Here is a 12,896-nt window from a genome sequence, read left to right on the forward strand (position 1 = left end):
TCTCAACCTCGTCCCAAATTTCTACGAGGCAGCTGTCGTTTCTCGAATTATTACAAAAAGTACTCCATTTTGATTATAAAAAAATCATATTTTTTTTTTTATTTTCATTTATACCTCTACTGAAAATTAATTTTTATGAATTTTTTTATCTCATTTTATTTGATAATTTAAAGGAACGTTTTTTTTCGAAAAAAAAAATCCTACGATTGCTGATTTGATTTTTTTCGAAGTAATTATGTGTGTGTTTTTTTTTATTACTGATGGTAAAATCGCATAGAAGATAAACGTGGCGTCATCTGAAGCATATTCCTAGAAACTGTTCGTCAAAACTCACTGTGTTATCAACAGAACAGATCTTTCTTACCATTCGGGGAAATAGTTTCTAGGAATCTTCTTTAGATGGCGTTAAATATAATTTCCTATGAAATTAATAAACAAATTTATATTTAATTAAACAATTATTCTTTTTCTTTTTAAATAAAACAAAATCTTGAAATCACATCTCCTGAGGTGCTGATGCGTCGATTGGATAAAATATTAATTATATACTATATATATATATATATAAATATATATAGATATATAATTTTTGATTTATTTTTTTGTATTTTTTAAAAATTTGCTTTCGCTTTTGCTATCGATACAAAAAAACAATTGCTTACCAAAGCCATAAAACGATGGACTATCACACAAGGCGTTTTCACCAATGCCTCTTTTTATCCAAAAAGTTTTCATATCAAATAATAAATAGAAAAGATAAGATAGTAAGATTAAAAGCGACTATTTTCTATAACAGCGAAATACAACCAACTAAAATAAATCCTTTGGTCAAACCTTCGCCATGCTCATGCAAAACAGGACAACAAATTATAAATATAATAATTCACCTTTATTCATTTTATATTAAATCAATCCTTATTTCATTTTTCTTTTGTCACGATATAATCTAGAGTACTCACCAAGTACGATGAAAAATGGCGTCCATGGAATCCGATAATTGATCATGCATGAATTATTATATACCATATTTCCCATATAATAAAATATACACAAATTTATACGTATATGTATGATTATGAATGAAGCAATGATCGAAAATGAATGGAAATAATTGTCTCGATCCTAAAAATGAACTTACGAACGAACACATCAAAGTGCATCAATGAAGTTCACTTTTTAAGATCGTACAAGAATGAAGATGAAAACAAAACAGACAAGAAAAAGTAGAACAAGTATATCAAAGCAAGGATTCTTAACGAACCATATCAATATAATAAAATAAAAAACGAATATAATAAAAAGAACGAATAAAATGGTCGACAAAGAAAAAAAACCAAAATGGTCGACAAAGAATCCTCGAATATAAAGAAAGAAGAAAAGAAAAGATTTTCATAGGAAAAAAATCGATAGATTAAAAAATTCATTATCTTTCATTACGAGATTTGTCGTAGTGATGAGGATACCAATATTTGTTCTTTGAGGAAGAAAGTAGGTGTATATGTGTATGTGTGTTTTTTGATGTGATAGTGCTCACCATACTGGATGACATTACCTTGGTGATGGGTCCAGGTGTGGACATTTGTGTACGTTGAAGTGTCGACGTTGGACTTGGCTTCGATCTGAATGCTGTCATTGTCTGGCTGACACCATCCGCCAATATGAATTGCTCCCTCAGCTCGATATTCGTTCTTCCCTTGGCTACAGTGTATTGCGTGCACGCAGTTAGAAGGAAGGCGTTATGGGAATAATGCCGGGTTTATGAGAGGAGGTGCCAAAGAGAGTATTTTTTTTTTAGTTTTTTTTTTTTACAGAATAAAAGACAGAGAAAGAGATAGATAAATAGAAAGATAGATAGAGAGAGAGAGGGAGAGAGAGAGAGAGACAGAGACAGAGAAGTTTAAAAGTACAATAATTGTTTCAAAATTTAATTTCAATTGTAGTAGCATTTTTTTTCAATTTTGTTGTTGTTGTAATATAAAAGAGAAATAATTTATAGAAAAAATACAGTAACAATTTTAGGGATTAATTTTAAATTCATAAATATTACAGTAAAATTTATTTTTTGTTTTTATTTTTTTTTATATTTTTATTTAATAAAAAGAGAAGAAGAAAAGTAAATATATTGATTGTTAGACAGATATTGATATTAATATAAAATAGAAAGATCATGCAAATTATAGACGGATGCGTATTACAGAATTTTACATAGAGAAAGATAGAACGAAGGAATGGAAATTAGAATAAAGTTGGAAAGAAAGAAAGTAAGAGATAGAGAAAGATAGAATGAAAGAGTGTGCGTGTACCGGTGTGTAATGGTTGCGTGTATGGTTTGTTCGTTGTGTGTGTAAGTAATATGAAAAAGAAAGAAAAAATAAAACACTATATTTAGAACGTTTTTTTTTTCGAAAAGGAGAAAAATTATATAAAAAAAATGAAAAAACATCTATGATGCATATATATATATATATAATATTTATACATTAAAAATAAAAAATCAAACGAGAGATAAACATAAAATCGAATGAATGAATCCCAAATTAATGGGATATATATCTATGGTGAATATATATTGACGACAATTTTTACAAAAGCTCAATTTCAAATCCAAAGTTTAACCTGTTAACCGGGTGGGACGTATAAATACGTCAAACGTATTACTATAAAGCTTAAGGTACAACAAACTTTTGTACTTTATATATAAATAAACGAAAAAAATTTATATTTCATAATCTTTTCATTTATTTTAAGCATATATAATAATAATTAAATTGTGAACAAGTTATTCCCGCCAAAAAAAGTAAGGAGGCGTAGGGTAGCGCCATCTAGATCACTAACGTACGGACCAAGGGGACTCCCCGGTTAACAGGTTAATGATTTATCTTTTTGTATGTTTTTTTTTTATACTTTCATTGACAAAAGCCACGATATTTATAATTATGAACATCGTTTCATGCTAACTCAAATGATTTGCATTTGAAAATAAAAAAAAATACAGCGCTAATCAAATCAAAATTAGAAAAATGTTGTATGAGATTAAATGAAAAAAAAACAAAACAAAAACAAAACAAAGTAGATTTTGTTTATTGTAACATGAAACGAATGAAAGGAAACAAAAAAAAATTCATGTGCTTTCCATAATTTGCTTTCTTTCCACCATGCTGTCAACTACTTGCATTTATTTTTGCAATATTTTTGGCGTCTCCTCTTTTATCTCCTTCCTATTTTTTTTTCTTATCAGCTACCCAATCAATGTGGTATTTTAAAATCCGCATATTTAATGTTATATTTTACATAGCAAACAATCTCTACCAAAATGTTTATTTACAAAAAATATAAATTAAATATAATTAATATACAAAAGAAAAAAAAACCAAAAAACAAAATTAATCATCTCAAAAAGTATTGTAATTAATTATTTCAAAAAAACACCATGCCAAAAGATGTCAAAACAACTGCTGTACACAACTTCAAAAATACTACACCAGTCGAGATAATTTCAATGCTAGGCTGTGGATTGTCATTTAATTTAATTATTATAAAAATATTTTTATTTTCTATAAAAATATACTGTTTTGTTTAAATTTTTAATATATATTATATGTATTAATTATCTTTGATGATTAAATCGCATGGAAGAATATTCGTAACGCCATTTAAAGAATATCCTTAGAAATTATTAGCTTAATCATTTCTATTGTATCACCCAATTTGAGGTAATAATTTCTAGGAACATTCTTCATTCTGACGCAACTATTATATTTCGCAATCGATATTATCATCAATTATAATTAATTTATTTTAAAATTACAAACATAGAAAAATTAGAAAAATATTTTCTAAACTACTTTTACGCCTTAGCGATTGATCTAATGGTCTAACCTCGATCAGGTATTTGTTACACCCATACAAACAACGGCAACAAATTAGGCGGGCTCGATATATTAAATATAAATTGTATTTACAATATTTAATAATATAACAAACAATAGGAATAGAAAAACTTCACACGTATCATGCACAATACACGGGGGAAAATCAATTTCATGGTCTATAATTATTCTTGGTGTTTGTTGTTTAAAAAATATATCGAATAATTAATTTATCTACATTATTTAATCAAAAAAAAAAATCAATAATCAAGTTTGTTAAAAAGTTGACTAAGTTTTTATGGTTTGGCAAACATTGCATGGGACTTGTAAGCAAACTGAATATTAGAAAAAAAAGAAATAATAGAAATATTTGTACAAAAAGGGATTGCTATAATTAATTACACCTAATTAAAATACATAGACCATGAATATGTTTGTTTGTGCATGTAAAAAAGTCCTCACCGAGCGGACACCAGCCCTCATGTTGTTCCGGTTTGTTAGGATCCGGTATTGGCATTAGAAAAACTTAACGCATTAACGATAATTATGAATAATTTTGTTATGTTTTTTTTTATTTTTAATTTTGTTTTTCAATCAATCAATCAATCAATCAGTCAATCAATCAATCAATCAATTTTGTTTACGAAAGAATCAAAAATACCATGCAACACATATAGGTTATGTTTCGATCAAAACAAAAACAAAAAACAAAAAAATACGAAACCATTTTTGGGGGATGATATTTAGATCCAAAAAATAATTAGGAATCCAAATTATTTGTATATTATAAATATACCATAAATAAAGAAAAGGAGTGAGAGAGAGAGAGAAAGAGAGAGAGAATATGAAATATTGCAATGATTTGGAATATTTGGAAGTGTTTTTAGAGAAAGAGAGAGAAAGATATGGGAAAATGTGGAAAGAATATGGGATGGGATTAAGGTTAAGTTATTTAATATTAGTATTGGAAATTAGTATTTAATTTATCTACTTTAAATATACCTTTTATCTACAATCTTTAAACGATCTTGTATTATTTCAGAAAATTAATTTAATTTATATTACAAATACTTTATTTTTTTTTTTACTACATAAAAAATACTATGACCATGAAATTATATTTTTTTTTATGGTAAAAATAATTCTAGATAAATTTATATAATTGTTTAAATATTATAATTCAAATAAACAATTTAATTAAATTAATAAAATAATTTTCTGAAATAATAATGATCACTAATATTAATTGCAACATATACAGTTTAAAAGCCCCCAATGAAAACCCTCAAACCATAATAACCCTTTTAATATAATAATATATTTATAATAAATAATTCTTTTATTAATTTATTATAAATATATTTGTTAGTTTAGCAATCAGCTAAGCAAAAGAAATAAAAGTCAGCGGACACACACTTTCTTTCACACACGTCCCTCTTTTGCACACATTCTATTATTATTAATATTATTATTAATATTATTAAAAAAAAGTTGATTTTGTTTATTAATAAATGATGCGATTAATCACAACGTTTTCGTACCTCAGGAGTTGAGATCATACACACAAACGCAATTATGATTATTTAACATTGTTCAAAAGGTACAAGGGGTGGTTTGTTTTTGTTGTTTTTGGTAATTGGTAAACACGTCGAATAAAAAAACCGATTAATCGAATTGTTTATTATTTTAAATATAATAATTTGTTAATTAAAATATACTTGTACGATTTTCATCGTAATTTTAATCAAAAAAAAATTCATCACAAAGTGAAATTTGCAAGATGCAAGAGAGATGATGATTTTATTTAAAAAAAATTAAATAATAAATTAATTTAAATAATAATAATAATAATAAGCAAAATAATTAGACAATTAAATAAAAATTGATTAGAATAATTGGCATTAATTGTAAATTATTATTAAAAATTAAACAAAAAGAACAAACATATGCGCAAATGATTATATATATTAATTATTAATTAACATTAATATTAATATGATAATTAATTAATTATTAATGATGATCATTTCACACAGAGAACAAAAATTAATTAAATAATAACATAGAAAATTAAAAGACACACGTTAGCTGCCTCGGAAGGGATGATTCAGAAGAGAGGAAGGAAAAAGGATTAAACGTTTGTGAAAATATTTCAGACATATTTTCTTTTGTTCTTTTATATAGCGTTAATCTAATCTAATGCTAATTAGATTAATTAATTTACTAATTATTGTCTCATTTAAAAAAATCATCACACGCGTGTTATTGTCACGATTATTAATAAAATCAGGCAGAAAATATCATACTTCAACTATGATATATATAATATGTATATATATACACACAATGTTATTATTATTATTTAGTAATTCAATATATATATAGATAACTTTGTTAATATAATAATTTAGAATTATTTTGTTTCTCTTACGGATTTTTCATACGATTTTTTTCTTTTTTGTATTCGTTGCCTAACCTTTGAATTGTCTTAAATATATATATTTTTTTTTAATTTTCGGGCTAAGGTAAGATAATAAATAAATTAATAAATAATTAATTATTTATTAATTATTTTAATAAATGATTTTATGTATGATATTTCAATATTTTATTAAATTGCAGTTGTATATTGTGAAAGGTAGCTTACCGTAACCCGAATTGTTTTTAATATCATTTCATTTGCAAATAAATAAATAAATAATATATATATATGTGAGTACTTACCGCGACATGGATCATTTTTCAATAGGAATTCGTCTAGGGCTACCCAACCACCACCAACTCTAACCATAACCGTGGATCTTAAAATCCTGACTAGACGTAGCTTTTGACTGTCACCAAACTAAACAAAAAAACAAAATACAATTTAAATAATATTAATTAATTCAATATACAAATTTAATCAACATAATATGATATAATAATAATATATATATATGTATCATAAATTCAAAGAATTATTTAATAACTTATTACTATTAATTCTGATACCATAACAAAATTAATACTAAAACTTTGCTATTTTCTAACTATTTTTGTTTTATCAGCAACCCGAATAATTAATATAACATTATATAATAACATATACTATGAAATTTAAGCAATTATTTAAGAGAATAATTTATTACTATTAATTATTATATCATAACAAAATTAATATTAGACCTTTATTATATTTAAACTATTTTGGTTTCATCACCAACCCAAATAGGAGTCCCATTTTATCTTGCTGATATTTTTAACAATTCTAAATTCATTTAAAACGTATACAATTATTTAAAATAATTATTAATATTAATTTTATTTATATTAAACAATTATGTTTATTACTAAATGAAACTTACCCTGTATTTTCCTTCACCAACTTGGAAAACTCTGAACTTTTGTCGACAGGTACACAACATGACCAATCGTTTAACTTCGTCATGTATTTTATCAGTGTCATTGTAAGTACGACGTTCTTCCCAATCAGGTCTCAATGCAGCTATGAATTCTTTCCAATCAATCAAACCTTCCCCATGACGATCAAACAAATCAGCAACTGCTCCCATTTCCAACCGAGATGTTTCAAATTCTATAGAAAAAACAAAAATAAAAACAAATGTTAAATTCAAATCTTAAATTCAAATCTTAAATTCAATACAAATACTTGCTTATTAATTCAAGTATTAATTATGAACAATAATTTCATAAATAAATAATCAAGTAACAATTGAACCACGAGTCAGGCTCATGCTTATTGTGCCCACAATTTTTGTTTACCATGAGTCTGACTCATTGTTTACAAAACAAGAGAGTGTTGGGTTTTAAAAGTAAACATTATTGTTATACTAACTGGTGTTCATTATTCCTTGAATGAAATCTTCACGGGGTATAAGACCGTCATTATTTTTATCCATTTTTCTGAACAGATCTGTCAGTCTTGATTTTTTATGATTCATAAACTTGAGGAACTGTAAAAAAAGAAATAGGATATTATTTTGTATAAAGTATGATTATATATAAAATGAATTTTTCTGCTTACCCTCTTGCGCCAATCTTCCCAACTGAAATTAGCAACCCGATCCAATTCTTGAATGTAATTATATTTGTCTTGTAAACGACGTTGACGTTCCCACGCTAACATCCAAACGTGACGCCACCTGTCCCATAAAAGTTTCACCCTTGGACTACGGAACTCTGGTTCTGCTCCTTTGCTGCTTAGGAGAATTGTAGGAAAAAAAAGGGAAGAAAAAGAAAAACGCAAAATTAAAATAAATTAAACATTCAACAATAAAACATTTAAATAGTATCATGATATAAATTGTTCATTTGATTTCTGTTAATACAAGATTTGTATTTTTTTTTGAAACGGCACAATTAAACGGATACACCCCTAACGTAACGAATGTAAACATTGAAAATAAACAGAACAAAATGAAATAAATAAATTAAAAAATGCAAGATGGGGGAATATTAGAGAAAAAAGGACAAATTAAAAATGTTAAATCAAATGATAGGATTTTGAAAATCAAATGATAGGTTTATCATTGATAAACGATACTCAGTATGTGTTTTATTTTTCTCAAAAGAAACAAAATGTCCGAAACGCACACGCACCTTCCTTTCGGTGGAAAACGTGGACCAATGTGTGGCAATGAAAGATCTGGCGTCCTGTCACGACCCGGGCTGGCTCGGCTAAACAAGAACATGCCTCACGTCACTCAAAACACTCTCTACTGGACCTTACACGTAGGAGAGGCTTCTGATTTTGCTTTTCAATTTTTCTGCGTCTCAATGCAGTGTTGTTTTTATTTTTAAATAAATACTATACTATATGTCCCTTCTTTTTATGTTGTAATGAGTGTATTGAGTATGAATGAAGAAAATGGAGTGTTTCTTTTAAATATGTGATAAGTTGTTTTCAAATCGTGAGATACAATTGCAAATGTATGAGTGTTTTAAATGTATGCATGTTATGTATGTGTATATAATAATTTATAATGCTTTTGTTTAATCCAATTTTTAATTATTTAATTTGATGTGTAACATTAGGTGAATGGATGAGTTTTCTAAAAATTGATGTATTAGTTGATCAATTTGATTTTTTTGAATTGAACAAACAATAGCGAAAGATTAGTGAAATATTTACTACATATTGTTAGTAAGTTTGTTAATAACATTACTTAAACAAAGATGCATAAGAATGTTAGGAATTTGATTCGAGATTCTTCTTTTGTCTTCCAATTTATGCAGCTTCACCATGTTCACCGAGTTCAGATTTTGTGGACTGTGTACCTTCTTCTTATTTTTCAGGGAAAACATTGAATTTAGTGAGAAGTGTTTGTTAAATGTTCCTACGTGTTTATGTTAATTTACATTAGCCAAATATATGCACATTAAGCAAACATTTAATTTCAAAAATCATGCAATGATAGTTGTAAAATTACACAACTAATTTCAAGCTTTACATATTGAACAATAATGCTAATAAATAAATGAATAAATAAATAAAGCAAATTATACGTCACGTAGTATATTCCATGCGATTTTATCGATGAAATGAATGAAAATTCGAATGATTTCTCTTTTGAATTAGAAAATTATACCTTTGCTTTCTGGAAGGTGGTTGTTCCTGTTCCACATCTTGGTATTGTTCCTTACTGCTGTCCCGAAATATTTAAAATAACATGCAAAAACGTACACAAATTACAAATGATACAAGCATAAGAACATAAACATAAAATAGGTGCCAACATAAAATATAAAAAATAAACTAAAAAACAACACGTGCTATACATATATTTGTGCCAAAACATGAATAATAAAAAACGTTCATAAAAAAAAAATTCTCTCCATGTAATCGAACATAATTCAAGCTGCAATTTTGTTTATAATTGTTAAAGTACATATAAAGCAACATTAATTTGATATTATCTCTATAATAAATAAAAAAGATGTAATCTTTTTAAATTAATGACTTAATTTCAGCTAATTGAAAATGATTGATCAATAAAATAACGATCCTAGCATTATGCTAACCGATTTGTTTAAAATGATAATTAAATTTGGATGTCATTTTGAATTGTATACACGATGAAATGATTAACATTTGAATTCTACTCACACAGGTGCTGGTGATTTAGCTTTTGGTACTTTTCGTCCTTCCTTAGCAGCTTTGATTTGTCTAGCTTTGCAAACACGATCAACTTCGTTCTGCCTTCTGCTAGCATTTTCCATAAATTCTCTGTGATCAGCAATGAGCATTTCGAGAGTTGGACGATCGTCAGGAAGTGGTTCACTTTCAAGAGTGTTCAATGTGTTTGCCAATCCTTCCAACCAAGCCAACAATTCTTCTAAAAGATTGTCCAGATCCTACAAGACATATTAGAAACATAAACAATGATATTTAAATTAATTAATTAATTAAAATGTTTAATCAATTTACTTGTAGACCACGCATGTGATTTTCAAGCCTTTGATTTCTTTGTTGAGCCCAAATAGAAACTTCTTCCCATCTAGATTGGATAATTGTAATCCAATGTTTGATAACAGCAGCCCCATCGGGATGAGCTTTACCCAAAATCACGTGTGCCAATTCCAAAGTATTGTCCTTTTCTACTTCTTTAGATTTCAATTCGCGTAGGAACTTTTCATGTTCCATCAATTGGTTTCTACTTTCTTGTTCATCTTCCGGTAATTGTCCAGCGAATCTGAGTTTCATTTCAGCGTCGCTCAACCATTCGAGCAAAACGTGTACAGCTTTGTGCAAACGTTCTGCTTCTCTCATAGCTTCCTCCAATCTTTCAGATTTTTTCAATGACAGATCAGTCACGGCGTCCCATAATGTATTGAGTTCGTACAATTGTGATTTAATCAAGGAAGCATCTTCAACTGAAGCTTTAGATTGCAATTCGTATCCAGTTTTGATGACAGATTCCATTTGATATTTACGAGATTCCAAATCCTTTTCGAAAGTTTTGTGTTGTTCAACGAGATTCGTAACGGTGTCCAAATCACCATACAACGGTCCAGTGTTAGATAAATTCTTTTCCATTTTACCTAACCAATCTAAAAGAGCTTGAATTGCATCTTTGAATTGTCCCGAGAACAATAAAGCTTCTTCCAATTTTCTTTGCCTGTCGACACATTTAGAACACACGATTGTCCATTTGTTCTTCAATTCAATCAATAATTCTTTCAATGCTAACTCGTCAGTTTTCGGTGCTTTGTCTTTCAACGTTTTACCATTTTTCATGGTAGTATCGTAAGTACCTTGTTTAGCACTCAATGCTTTTTGAATTTCACGATGTTTGTTCAAACGTGATTTGATCTTTTCTGGATCGTTTCCACCAAGACCATCGGTAGCAACTTCGTCCAAAGTTTTCTCCGTTTCGTCCAACCAATTGAGCAAATTCGACCATGCATCGTGAAACTCTCTTGCTTCTTTATAACCATGATCCAACGCACGAGTTCTCTCAGCTGATTTTGATACAACACGTTCCCATCTGTGTTGAACGCTTATTAATAAATTCTTAATAAGTATCACATCCTGTTTTTGTGAAAAATATTTCAAATGTGTTCCCTTTTTATCCAAATTTAACATAGTTTCTCTGTGAACACCCACATCTTTTTGAAATTGTTTATGTTCTTCTATTTGAGACAATACAATTTCCATAACTCTCGAAACAGGTTTGAGATTCGTCAAAATCTTTTCAGCATTTGTCAGCCAATCGACGAATGCTTGTAAAGCGTCATGGAACTCGGTAGCTTCCTTCAATGCTATCTCCAATTTGATCTTTTTTATCACTGGCACGTGCAGTTACATTGTCCCATCTTTGTTTCAAAGTTCTTAGATTGTGATTGAGACCACCAGCACTACTTGCATCGGCACGTTTCATGTATTCCTGTCCCTGTTGTAAAACGGTTTCAACTTTAGGACGATTTTGTTCTAATTCGTTGTAAATTTCCATAAAACGTTCCAATTGTTCTGATGCTGTTTCGGGTAAACCACCGACAGGTTTGGAAGCTACGATCATATTGTCAACGTCACCCAACCACGATAACAAATCTTGTATCTCAGCTGTGAACGATTGGGCTTCTCGCAATGCATCCTCCAATTCTCTTTGACGGTCAGCAGCACGTTGCAGCAAATCTCTCCAACGACGATTCAACGTGCCCAATTTTTCTGCAGTTGTTGATGCCTCTGCTGTACCTTTGCCATCTTCGATCAATTGTCTTCCAGCATCGTTCAATGTGTCCACGCTTGTTTGATGAGCTTGAATATCGTTCACCAAAACCTTCAATTTAGCTAATTCCACTTCGATAACTTGTGGATCACCAGCAACTGCTTTCAAATTATCCAAAGTTCTATCAGTTTTATCGATCCAAACTAATAACTCGTCCAATGCGTGTTGGAATTGTCCTAATCGTAACAACGCATTTTCCAAAAGTCGTTGTCTCTCAACAACACCTCTGAGCAAACCATCCCAACGTTTGTTAACAGCACCCAGTGGTTCCTTGATAGCTGCCGCTTGTTCTGACGATGTTCTTTCAGTCAATTCAGCAGCTTGCCTAAATTTAATGAAATTATCAAAGTTAGAAGTGTGTACAGTTAATTATTAGGATTTAATATGATATTTAAAGTACTTTGGATTCTAGCCAGACAAATTTTCAAGGCCACACCTACTGGGATTTAAGGGGGTGGGCGGGTTTGGGGAAACTTGTAAATGAGAATATCCTGCTAATAAGAAAACAACATCAAAAATAAAATACTTCAAAACTACTGGTAAGATTAATGGACACAAACGTAAAACTAAAAATCAGTAATATTATTCAGTTTACAGGTTGGGGGTTGTTTGTTCACGTTGTTGTTCACATGGATTGATTTTATTTAATTTCACACCTTTTGCATGCGACTAAACGATGAGGAGGACGGTGGTTCAATCAAATGAAATAATAAATAAATACTTTGGGTATCAAATTAAAACGCGTTACTTTGTTTCATACAATAAATCAATCAATGGGGTTAAAGAGTAAAACAAAATC

At 28.8% G+C, this 12,896-nt stretch overlaps 1 protein-coding gene across 1 annotated transcript in view; it reads right to left on the reverse strand.

Annotated features, from left to right (window-relative positions):
* shot (dystonin-like protein short stop) overlaps positions 1 to 12,896 on the reverse strand; it is a 120,220-nt gene that overhangs the window by 6,427 nt on the left and 100,897 nt on the right. The window contains 11 exon segments of the mRNA XM_089175266.1: positions 1,553 to 1,698; positions 4,332 to 4,394; positions 6,594 to 6,711; positions 7,214 to 7,443; positions 7,705 to 7,822; positions 7,894 to 8,065; positions 8,469 to 8,546; positions 9,458 to 9,511; positions 9,976 to 10,223; positions 10,297 to 11,652; positions 11,654 to 12,422. Coding sequence (XP_089031392.1) covers positions 1,553 to 1,698; positions 4,332 to 4,394; positions 6,594 to 6,711; positions 7,214 to 7,443; positions 7,705 to 7,822; positions 7,894 to 8,065; positions 8,469 to 8,546; positions 9,458 to 9,511; positions 9,976 to 10,223; positions 10,297 to 11,652; positions 11,654 to 12,422 — 3,352 coding nt within the window.

Source organism: Polistes dominula, unplaced genomic scaffold (assembly GCF_049000335.1).
Source record: "Polistes dominula isolate Pdom_NZ unplaced genomic scaffold, Pdom_raw_medaka contig_32, whole genome shotgun sequence".
NCBI classification, from domain to species: domain Eukaryota; kingdom Metazoa; phylum Arthropoda; class Insecta; order Hymenoptera; family Vespidae; genus Polistes; species Polistes dominula.